Here is an 11,871-nt window from a genome sequence, read left to right as displayed (position 1 = left end):
TTAGTGGCCCAGGCCCAATGTCCTTTGGTGCAGCCCAATTAATAAATGTTGGGCTTATTTGGGCTTGAGCTACTACTAAAATAGCAAATCTGCGCTTAGCTTCTAAGCAGTCACCGCAACAAGTACCTTATTTTCCTCGGCCCGACACGGTGAGAAGACCTCGATCGAGAGGTTGCTAGAAAGAGGAAGAAGAAAGCACGCCGCCGCCGGCGCCCCCAAATCCTCCCCCCACCGCCGCCGGCGCCCCCGACACCACCGGGCAGCCATGTTCGGCTCCACCAATCCGTTCGGGCAGTCGTCCGGCAGCGCCTTCGGGCAGACCTCCAGCAACCCTTTCGGGGCCCAATCGGGGTTCGGCCAGACCAGCACCCCCGCCAACAATCCCTTCGGCAGCCCCACCCCCGCCTTCGGGGCGCCGCAGCCCGGGGCCGCCTCGCCTTTCGGCGCCACCCCCTCCGCCGGCGCCTTCGGCCAGCCGTCCGCTCCGGCCTTCGGGGCCACATCCACCCCGGCGTTCGGCGCCGCGTCGACCGGCGGATTTGGCCAGCCATCCACGCCGGCGTTCGGTACCCCGTCGTCCTCCCCGTTCGGGACCTCCACGCCGGCCTTTGGCGCATCGTCAACCCCTGCGTTTGGCACCGCGTCCTCCAGCTTCGGCAGTGGTTTGTGCCGCCCTTGCAATCTCACCCTTTATCTTCTTCTTCTGCACTTAATTTGAGCATATAATTTTTTTCATTAAGCGTCTAAATTATTGCTGGATCTCTACTTTCCATGCCAACATACTTAGTTTTTCGCCTCTAACCTTGCTGAAATCTATCAAATCGAAGGAAAGCTGCAATAAATTTAGCAACTCCCAGTTTTACATTATTTCCTGGAAGTACAGAACGAAGCTATGCTGAGCCAACCTTTTGGAATGTGCTATCTAGCGCAACAGTTCGATCCCTTGATGCTTACCTTAGAATTTCTACTATGTCAACTACTAAAAATCCCAACTGTTGCTGGTAGTCCCTGAAGGTTGTAGGTTCCTGTGTTGTGAGTGCCTTCATTAAAACATCGTTAAATGAGAAACGCCGCGACTCATTTGGTAGTTCCCGTTGTTTTGGCAGCGTTATTCATCTCTCGTGTAATATTTATTGTCGCGTATAATATTTCTTGTCGCATTCCGCGTTTGTTACATATAGTAGCTACTTTTTACTAGCTGATGCTACTAAATCTGTTTGTTCTTACCGTTTCATCTTTAGACCTACAATTTTGTCGCGTGTGATGTAATGCTCCTCTACTCTACAAATTTTGCAGGATCTTTGTTTGGACAAAAGCCAAGTTTTGGTGGTTTCGGATCATCTCCCAGCCAGTCTAGTCCTTTCGGTGGCGCATTCCAGCAAACACAACCAGCATTTGGCAATACCACTTTTGGCGCCACAACTACGCCAGCCTTTGGCACCACGCCCACGCCGGCCTTTGGTGCCACAACCACCCCGGCATTTGGTTCGACATCAACATCCCTATTCGGTGCTTCCAGCACACCAGCATTTGGTTCCACACCCTTTGGTTCAACCACAACTCCTGCTTTTGGAGCTTCAGGTTCTACCACAGCGTTTGGTGTGAGTAGTGCTCCCGCTTTTGGAGCTTCAACCACACCTTCGTTTGGCGCATCAACAAGTGCTTTTAGTTTTGGTTCTTCGCCGTCATTTGGACAGACAGCAGCTGCAGCCGGTACTACTCCTTTCGGAACAACTCCTTCACCTTTTGGGGCACAAACTTCTCCGTTTGGTGGACAGACAGCAGCACCGGCGTTTGGGCAAGCTTCATTTGGAAATCAATCTGGAGGAACCAGAGTACAGCCTTATGCGCAAACACCAGATGCTGACAGTGCTACAAGTGGTCAACCTGCTGCAAAACTTAATTCTATATCAGCCATGCCTGCGTACAAAGACAAGAGTCATGAAGAATTGAGGTGGGAAGATTACCAGCGGGGAGACAAAGGTGGACCAAACACTTCTGTAGCACCAGTTGCAAACAGCTTTGCGTCTCCACAGCCGATTTTTCAAGCAAATCCAACGACACCAGCGAACCCATTCGCTAAGGCCTCTACAGGTGGTTTTGGTGCTACTCCGAACCCATTTTCGTCGGCCACGATTGCCTCATTTGGTCAAACTAGCAGTTCTGCATTTTCCGCAAACACTTCACCATCTCTGTTTGGAAATACTACTACTTCACTATTCAGCACGCCATCGACAACCACAAATCCATTCAACACTGGCTTATCCATTAATAACACTCAATCAGCTGGGCTGTTTCAGTCTTCACCTGCAATGACGCAGCAGCCATTTAGCCAGTCTTTTAACCAGCAATCAAGCACTCCAGCTTTCTCCACTGGTATGTTCAACACATCTAACCCTGGAATGACTGGAGGGCTGTTTAGCAACACATCTTCACCTTTTCAAACAGTAAGCATCATATTCCCTTGCAATTATCATATCATTGTTCCTATCATGTAAACCTCAACATTTTACTTCTATATCTCTTGCCTTGCAAAATAAGTTTATCTTTTCTCCTTACGTTTTAGCCAACATTTCCACAATCTGCCCCTGCTCAAACACCAAGCTTGTTCTCATTCCCTCAGACTCAACAAGGTTAGTGTTTGGTCTCCTAATCATTCAATGCGTCCATTTAATTAACGACTTTGTTTTTTAACTTCTGTGCGCTGCATGGATACTGAAGCTTCTGCAGGTGGATTCTCTGGTGTTGGAGGATTCTCTGGTGTTTCCAACACACTGAATCTGGGCCAGTTCGGACAGCAGTATGGCTCTTTTCATTTACTTCTCACATGTACATTTATTTATTTTCTTTTTGATGAGCTGAACTACTGATAAGGTGGAGGCAAACAAGAATGTGATCAATAATACTGATATATAATGTCGAGATTGGTTCTGTAGATTGTAGATTTAAAAAATAATTAATTGCTTCCTTCAATCAATAGTTTGTCTCTTATAGCTTTGAAGTTTGAACCCTGAGTTTTGACTTGGTTCACAATTTAACCTCACAAATGAGTATTAGGCAACCCATATTACCACTTAATCTGCATGTGGAATCGACTTACTGGACTTAATTGAATGATTTGTCTTTTAACCATTTGATGCAGAACCACTGCCCAGTCCAATATGGTCATGCAGCCAACTCTTATTTCGAATCCCTTTGGGACACTTCCTGCAATGCCTCAGATGTCCATTGGGAATGGTGGATCCTCTCCCTCTATCCAGTATGGAATATCAAGCTTGCCGGTTAGTTCTTACTATCTTTTTGTATTTCTAGTGGTTTCTGTTGAGTGGAAAGGCTGTACGTACAGGCTTGAGAGGGCACGGGGTATTAATTAACAATTTGTGCCACTGGGGTTATCTAGAGCTACTCAGCAGACAACAAAAGGAAGGACATTTGCTTGATCAAAGCATTTTGCTATCTTGCAGGTTTCTGAGAAGCCTCTCCCGAGCAGAGCAGTATCCATGGTTGTTCCTAGGCATTTGTCACAGAGGAGGATAAAACTGTTGCCACGGAAATATAATCAGACATCTGATGGAAAGGTTCCATTCTTTGCTGATGATGAAGAATCTTCTGTGACACCAAAAGCAGATGCCTTTTTCATCCCTAGAGAGAACCCGAGAAGTCTGGTAATCCGTCCAACTGAACAGTTGCGTTCACGTAGTGCGGTTGACAGGCAATCAATACCGAGCGTTTCAACTGATCTTGGCAAACAAAAAGATGTTTTGGTTAGCAGGGAGCGCAACAAGGCTTCCATGTCACCAACTGGGTCTGATCCAGTGGAAAATGGCATCTACCGCGATGGCCACCACAATGTATCAAATAAGCCCGAGGCTGAAGCACGGTATGTGAATGGTTCTTCTGTTGACAAGCTCATGCCTAAGCTCTCCCAGGCAGATTACTTCATGGAGCCTAGTCTAGAGGAGCTTGCCGCCAAAGAACGTGCTGAACCAGGCTACTGCTGCCGGGTGAGAGATTTTGTTGTCGGGCGCCAAGGCTATGGCAGCATCAAATTCTTGGGAGAGACTGATGTAAGGGGCCTTGATCTGGAGTCAATCGTGGAGTTCAATAACCGTGAAGTGATTGTGTACAAGGACGAGAGCAAGAAGCCCCCGGTTGGTGAGGGCCTGAACAAAGCTGCTGTGGTGACTCTTCTGAACATCAAGTGTGTTAACAGGAAGACAAACGAGCAGTACACGGAGGGTCCTAGGGTGGACAAGTACAAGGAGATGCTGGTGAAGAAAGCTGAGGAGCAGGGCGTGGAGTTCATCTCGTTTGACGCTGTCAAGGGTGAGTGGAAGTTCAAGGTGAAGCACTTCAGCTCCTACGGGTTTGCTGAAGCTGAATCAGGCCTGGTCGATTCCTAGTAAGCTTGGCCGATATGTATAATTGGTCTGGGTAACTGCTTCCTGATGGTTGCGATGCTTTTGTTATCTGGATGCTGTTGTCTTGTAGGGTAATCTGAACGCTGCTACGGCGTGTTCTTTCCTTTATATGTTTTCCTGTACAATATTTCTTAGCTTCCATGGCAAAGAACTAGTACTACAGCCTGGCACCCTGTTAGTATGTGTGTGGATTGGATAAGTGATTTGATTGTCTTTTTGAAAACGAAAGTAGAGGTTTCTTTTAAGTATGTTGTTAAAATTGTGTCAAAATCTTGTGGACAAAATAAGTGGAATAAGCCAGCGGCATATTGGGGACGCCTGCCCCTAGGGGCGCTCTCAGCATGTTCCTTTTCAAATTTTAAATGGAACCATATTGCATAGTTTAAATACCTAAATTAGTTCCATGGTAATTAAAATATAGAAAAATAAAGTGATACATACAACAATTCAAACAAGTTAAAATTTGAAAAGATCAATTAGATCGAGACCTAGGCTTGGTTTCCTTTATGGTTGCTGATAAACAACTTAGTCACGGATTTTCTGATGCATGGCGAGGAAATAATCAAATATGATTGAAACCTACTGATCAAATTTAGCAAGTGGGTCATGTTCATATAGGTGATCATCAACCACTGGAGCGGCGCGTCCACTCTTGATTTTGTTGTACATGAAAATATAAGCATTCATGACCTCACATATCTAAACCGCACCCACGTAAGAGAAGGGTACCGACCATAGCAAAACAAGCCTCGAGCACACTAAATACCCGCTCTACTTCATACAACTCTCCCAACGCGAAGCAAGGTGGGATTTCTTATGACCTAAAGGGTTAGAGATTGTCTTCATAGAAGCCGACCATTTTGGATAGAGGTCGTCGTCTAGATAGTAACTTTTGTTGTATTGGTGGAAATTGATTTCATAATTACACTTCGAAGCACTACCTTTAGCAAGTCTTGGAAACAGATTCACATTTTGGTGGCTAGGAAATCCTTTCATTGCCTTCTATCCGAGGATACGAGCTGTGCATGAGTCATTTTGTGCTCTCAAATAGATTGGCCCAAACACTACCACCACAAACCTTACGAAATTTGTGCATGCTCGCATCACATGTGGACTTATACATGCGTCTCCAAAAGCTCCATATGTGAATCACCTCGTAGTAAAGTATTTATGAATAGATGAAAAGCCAACCATTCCGGTGCCGTCTTGCTTCCACATGTAGTCATCATACTCCCTCTCACCTTGCACAATGCTCTTGTTCATGTAAAAGCTCTGCCAAAAAAAAAAAAATCCTTAGAGGTATGTGTTAGGTTATCGGCAGAATAGTCGGCCACTCGGCCTCTAGCATCACATGACTCTACATCCTTTGGCGGTCCTTGTTCTTACTCTTACCAAATCTCGAACCTCTATTCCGAAGAGTGGGGCATTCAATTGCACTTGCAAACGTAGAAGACATGAGATGATCATCAATTTCTCATCATCATTGGCTTCCAGTTGCATCAATTCATCATAAACTCATCGTTACTATCCATAGTATATAATTGAAGATATGAAGCAACCAAACACCCTATCTAATTAACTAGACAAAATTCGCAAAAAAAAAAAAATTAACTAGACAAAAAATCTAGGAAAAAACGCAATCAAACACTTTGTGTGCAAGGCATGTCTTAGCTGGAGAATGCGTGCGCATGGCGAGTCAATGAGCGTCGGCGGTCGAAAAAATGCACGTGTGATACGGGGTGCGAAAGCGGCAGCGAAGCTGTAGTACGAGTTGTCGACTACCAGATCTACGCAGGGCGGGGACTTCGAATAAATGGCGAGGAGCATTGCTAGGTAGACGTAGCCGAACTATCGGTGTCGAATATGGCGGCGGCGGTTGGGAGAGGCGAGATAGGATGGAAGGAATGTTTGAGTTGATGTCCTGTGGAACCCGCATGTTCGTATCCAACCTCGTGTCCTGTGTCAGTGCTCCCGCGCCGGTTCCTGTGGTTTGGGTTCTACTTGAGGTGCTATTATACCTGGGCAAAGTTCGGGCCGAGCCGGGCTTAAAAAAGCCCGCGGGTAAAAAGTCAGGCCCAAGCCTAGCCTGGCCCGACCGTCGGGCCTGTAATTTAAGCCCAAACCCGGCCTGAACGAGCAAAAAAGCCTGGCCCAGCCCGACTAGGCTAAAATGCACAAAAACGAACGCCCGAGCCCGGCCCGGCCCATCATTCGGGCTCAGATTTCAGACCCGAGCCCGGCCCGAATTGCAAGCCTGACCCGGCCTGGCCCAGTATTTTCGGGCCGGGCCATCCGGGCCGGGCTGCCCTGCCCAGATGTAGGTGCTATAAAGGTTATGGCTACCCCAGTGGGGATATTCACTTTGGCTCATAGGAGCATTTGCTCCCACTATGTGAATCTACATTTCGAAGTGCCAAAAAATTCTAAAGTAAAAATTTTCATGTACATCTACACATTTTATGTTCGTGCACAAGTTTTCAAAAGAAACTACAAAAATTTGTAGCTTCTGTAAAAAAGAAAAATTGTGATGCTATAACACGACTACGTACAGGACATTTTTTTGTCGTTTTTGTACACGCCACATAAAATATTATTTCTCCATGAAAACTTGTGCACTAACAAAGAATGTCACGATGTACACCAAAAAATTTATGTCAGAATTTTTTGACATTTTTAAAATTGTTTTTTAATTATTTTGTATAAAGAAAGCATTTGCTTCTATGAGCCAAAACGCCACCTCCTACCCCAGTGTCAATAGTTTATTTGGAGGTCAGCCACAACAATCACCCAAAAGCCCTATTGAAGGTGCTATTGGAGGGGGTGCTGATGATGCTCGCTTTAACTATCACGACCACATAACAAAACTATGAAAACACTTGCTAAAACCAAAACACAGCTCTGTTTGGCATCTTGGTGGCTATTTAGAATCACTTCTCAACAAAATAACCAGATCCACATGCACACGAGTTTCAATAAATCTCAAAATTCACATTGCAAAGATTTTTTTCGAGAATACACCCTGGGAGGTGTATTAATCACATAGAAGAAAGAGCCAGAAGACCCGCACAACATCGTACATGCTGTCAACAAGGGTGACAACTCCCAGAGCAAAGCCTAATCTCCGTCCCTCCACGAGAAAGGAAAAGGGTTGGGAAAACCAAAAGGCTCCGAGCGAAACAACCTAGCTAGACGCCAACTAAGGGACTCCTCCTTGATCCTACCCCTAATAGTTCGAGCCTCCGGTGCAGCGCCGTTGAACACCGCATCGTTCCGGTGCCTCCAGATACACCAGAAGACAAGGATGAATGCCATCCAAAGGTCCCACCTAGACCCCGGAGGGCAGGTCAGCGAGGACCACCACTGAGGCCCAAGCAACCGCGCAACCTAGCAGGAGGTGCTGGATGGACTCCGGCTCCTGGTCGCATAAGGGGCAAGCTGCAGGGTGGGGAAGACCACGACGCTGTAGTCTATCCGCCGCCAGCACCTATTCCGGGAGGCAAGCCAAACGAAGAACTTGCAACTGTAGGGGGCTCGCGACCGCCAAATCTGGGAAGCTACCGGCGCCACAGTGGTTCCGGCGAAAAAGGCACCGTAAGCCGACTTGGTGGAGTAAACGCCATCAGCCGTCCACCGCCAACGAAAGGAGTCTTCCCGCTCAGGCGAAAGCAGGACATCGGAAATGACACTCCACAAGAGGAAGAACTCCGGGACCGCGGCAGCTCGCAGGTTAGGTCCGCAGTCTCGCAACCACTCCCCACCGAGTCCATCCTTGACGGAGCGGGAGTTGGCGTGACGCTTACGGACCAAAGCCGCCAAGTTAGGCGCAAGGTCCGCCACCCGCGTCCCGTCAATTAAAAAATAGAAATAAATCTTGCATGTACATATTTCCCAGATACTTGCGCAAAATTTTAAGAAAAAATACAAATCGTACGTTGCCTACATAAAAAGGAAAATAGAACGAACTTGCTATTTTTTTTGCACATTAAAAACCAGAGTCATCTTACTATTCTTTACCCAATTTATCTTTTTCACAACTTATAAACTCCTATATTTTACTTTCATACTTGACGCATGCAATACATTTGACATGCACAATTCATGGTGTATGTTTCTTATTTCACTTACATATTATTTTTCGGTTTTACTATTTGTAAGGTTTCATATGCACATCCGTTGTAAGGTACTACCTCCATCGTAAAGTTTAAGGCTTATATTATTTTTAGAAAGTTAAACTATGTCAAATTTAACTAAATTTTTTACCAAAAATTATTAACATGCAAAATACAAAATTAATATCATTAAATAGATAATGAAATAGATTTTCGTATGGTATCAACAAGATATTATATTTATTGATATATTGTTGGTAAAATTTGGTCAAATTTTACTTAGTTTAATTTTTTCAAAAATATAAGCATTAATCTTTGGGATGGAGGTAGTGCTTCTTAATTCGTACTGTTGCACTGGTAAAGTTTAACTTGCTCCAAAAGTCCACCTGCCCTTTTCAAATGCAGCAACTACTCCTTCCCAACCGCGCCCACCGACCCACCAGTCAGCCTCGCTCGGGAGACAAGGAAATACTACTCGAAAAGTTACCCGGGCCGATCCAACCACTTCACTTCACTTGACTGAGCTGAGCAGATGTGAGGTCGTTTGCTTTTGTTGGTTTGCTGCTCCAAATTTATAGCGATTTAATGCCACCAGCGAGGCCGAGCGAGCAGTGAAGCCGCATCAATGGCGATGCCCCAATCCATCTGATCTCAGCTTTCCTTCGTTTACCACCACACCATTTCTCCTCCTCTGACCAAGCTCCTTCTGCTTGGTTCGAGAATTTCTTTTCTTGTTTCTTCCTCTTATCTTTTTCGGTGAAGTCTGTTACTGGTGTCTGGTAGCAGCGCTGTCTCTCTGCCCTGCCCTGACCTCTTCTGTTCCGCCATTATTTCGTCGTCTCCTAGCTCGAGCGAGCGGCACCCGAGATCGGACGGACGGGTCCGAATTCAAATCACCAACCGGTGTTTCGCGTTGGTCTTGTTGGTTACTGAATCCCCTGCACATAGCTCTTCTTTCATGGTTTCTTGCTAGCGAAATCTTCAATTGGGCGAGCGCTCGGTCCAGCCATGGTGGCGGAGCCGCTCGTGCAGAAGGTGCTCGCCAGGGCGACCTCGTCCAAGAAGGCGAAGAAAGCCGGCGCCTTGTCGACGGCGGGGGAGGACGGCAGGGTGGGCATCCTGTCGTTCGAGGTGGCCAACGCCATGTCGCGCGCCGCCAGCCTCCACCGCTCCTCTCCGACGCCGAGTCCGCGCGCCTGCTCGGCCCGCTCTGCCTCGGCTCCCGCGCCGTGCGCGCGCTCGTGGAGCCCGACGACGACGCGCGCCTCCTCGCCCTCGCGCTCGCCGAGAAGCTCGACGCGCTCAACCGCGTCGCCGCCGTCGCCGCCCGCCTCGGCCGCCGCTGCACGGCCCCGGCGCTCCAGGGGTTCGACCACGTCTACGCCGACCTCCTCGCCGGCCGCTCCGGTGCCGTCGCGCCCGCCTCCTCCGCGACGCCGTCGCTCTTCCGCCAGCTCGACCGCATGGCCGCCGCCACGGCCGCGCTGTACGCGGAGCTGGACGCGCTCGCCGACCTCGAGCAGTCCGCGCAGAAGCTCCCCACCGACGAGGCCCGCCGCCGGTTCCTCGCGCAGCGCCGTCGCCACGACGTGCGACGGCTCCGCGACGCCTCGCTCTGGGGCTGGACCTACGACAAGGCCGTGCTCCTGCTCGCCCGCGCCGTCTGCGCCATCTACCACCGCATCCGCCTCGTCTTCGGCGACCCCATGCTCGGCCTCGACCTCCTCCTCGCGCGCCGCCACGGGCAATGCGACCAGAGCCGGCGGCTTTTCTCCGGCCCGGTCACCGCCCCAATCCGGAGCAGCCGGAATCTAAACGACGAGGATGCCAAGTCGGGGCCGATCGCCAAGGTCGATCTTGTCGACGCGCCGCGTCCGGCGAGCTCGAATTGCGGGGGGAACATGTTCATGGAGTGCCTGAGCCTGAGCAGCTCGGCGTCGTGGAAGGACGACGGCGGGTTCGAGGACGACTTCTCGGAGGACGCCAGCTGCATCAGCACCATCAGGTCCGGGATGCTGGTGCCGTTCAGCGGCGAGTCCACGCCACCGGCGCCGGCGACGACGACCAAGAAGAGACGTCCGCGGTTCGGCCCGAAGAGCACGGCGACGTCGCTGGCCGCGCCGTCGACGGTCGGCGGCTCGGCGCTCTCGCTGCACTACGCCAACGTCATCATCATCATCGAGAAGCTGCTGCAGTACCCGCACCTGGTGGGCGAGGAGGCCCGGGACGACCTGTACCAGATGCTCCCGTGGAGCCTGAGGGCGTCGCTGAGGAAGAAGCTGCGGAGCTACGTCCGGAGCACGGCGATCTACGACGCCTTCGCCGCGCACGACTGGCGGGAGACGCTGGAGAAGACGCTGGCGTGGGTGGCGCCCATGGCGCACGACACCATGCGGTGGCAGGCCGAGAGGAGCTTCGAGCAGCAGCAGCTCGTGCCCAGCGGGAAGAGCGTGCTGCTGCTGCAGACGCTGCACTTCGCCGACCGGGACAAGACGGAGGCGCTCATCTGCGACCTGCTCGTCGGACTCAACTACATTTGCCGCTACGAGCAGCAGCAGAACGCCATGCTCGACTGCGCCAGCAGCCTCGACTTCGACGACGACTCTATGGAGTGGCAGCTGCACTAGAATTTACAACTTACAAGTATAATGTGAGGGCAAAACAGAGGGCGCTTGTGTTCTTTTTGGGCTTGGTTTTCTTTCTTTTTTGTGCATGAGTTCAGATGAGATCGTTTATCTGTTCATAGATGAATGTGAATATAGGAAGGGTTGCCTAATGGATGCTCAATCTAATCCCTGGCCTCAAGGAAACTCAATCAAATTGCTGCTGTACGTAGAATAATTTACATGGTGGGGAAGATTTGTGGATGACTGCTCCCTCTGATCTATCATAATTTGTCAGGGGTTTAGTTCATATTGAAAAATTTGTATGGTGGGAAAGATTTGTGGATGACTAGATAAAATTATCTAACTTGGTAGTGAAGTCACCAAGTCATGTTACTACTCCTACCAGGTCACCATGTTTAGCTACTGAACTTTAGCTATTCAGCATATAGAATGTTCAGACTTGAGACTTGAGTAAGTCAGTGCCTTTGTCGTTCTTTTATCGCCTGCATATGAGACTTTTGCCAAAAGCACACTGGAAAAGTCTAGGATACTGTCACGCAAAGGTATAACTTTAACGGAAATTCAATTGGTATTGCATCGGGCAGGGTTAGTAGACGTTGATGCTAACCCCAACTTGTGCTCAGCATCATCTGCTCAAAGGGCACCTACCTTATCACAACTGAAAATTGCAACGGCACAAAGGTGTGTAAATTCAGAGATCGCCCGTTTGAAAAA

At 49.0% G+C, this 11,871-nt stretch overlaps 1 protein-coding gene and 1 pseudogene across 2 annotated transcripts; both read left to right on the top strand.

Annotated features, from left to right (window-relative positions):
• The first annotated feature begins 243 nt into the window (after positions 1 to 243).
• LOC124681240 (nuclear pore complex protein NUP98A-like) lies at positions 244 to 4,666 on the top strand. 2 transcript variants are annotated; one of them, XM_047216177.1, is made up of 6 exons: positions 244 to 662; positions 1,297 to 2,447; positions 2,567 to 2,633; positions 2,731 to 2,800; positions 3,143 to 3,281; positions 3,465 to 4,666. In XM_047216177.1, exons 1-6 carry the CDS (start codon positions 266 to 268, stop codon positions 4,401 to 4,403), a joined length of 2,763 nt encoding a protein of 920 aa, XP_047072133.1. In that variant the 5' UTR covers positions 244 to 265; the 3' UTR covers positions 4,404 to 4,666. The 2 variants fall into 2 exon arrangements, with proteins under 2 accessions (XP_047072133.1, XP_047072132.1); XM_047216176.1 differs by having other exon boundaries at positions 246 to 662; positions 2,722 to 2,800.
• A 4,364-nt stretch (positions 4,667 to 9,030) lies between these two features.
• On the top strand, positions 9,031 to 11,471 carry LOC124681243 (annotated as a pseudogene).
• Positions 11,472 to 11,871: the final 400 nt, after the last annotated feature.

This window comes from Lolium rigidum, unplaced genomic scaffold (genome assembly GCF_022539505.1).
Source record: "Lolium rigidum isolate FL_2022 unplaced genomic scaffold, APGP_CSIRO_Lrig_0.1 contig_37353_1, whole genome shotgun sequence".
NCBI classification, from domain to species: Eukaryota; Viridiplantae; Streptophyta; class Magnoliopsida; order Poales; family Poaceae; genus Lolium; species Lolium rigidum.
The sequence above is the reverse complement of the archived record's forward strand: the minus strand, read 5'-3'. Positions and strand labels throughout refer to the sequence as shown.

Bases quoted from the DNA above. Each gene is read 5' to 3' on its own strand.
- LOC124681240 (XM_047216176.1), top strand. From the start codon at position 266: ATGTTCGGCTCCACCAATCCGTTCGGGCAGTCGTCCGGCAGCGCCTTC. The intron at 663-1,296 runs GTTTGTGCCGCC...CAAATTTTGCAG, and splicing joins GTCCTCCAGCTTCGGCAGTG to GATCTTTGTTTGGACAAAAG. The intron at 2,801-3,142 runs GTATGGCTCTTT...CATTTGATGCAG, and splicing joins CTGGGCCAGTTCGGACAGCA to AACCACTGCCCAGTCCAATA.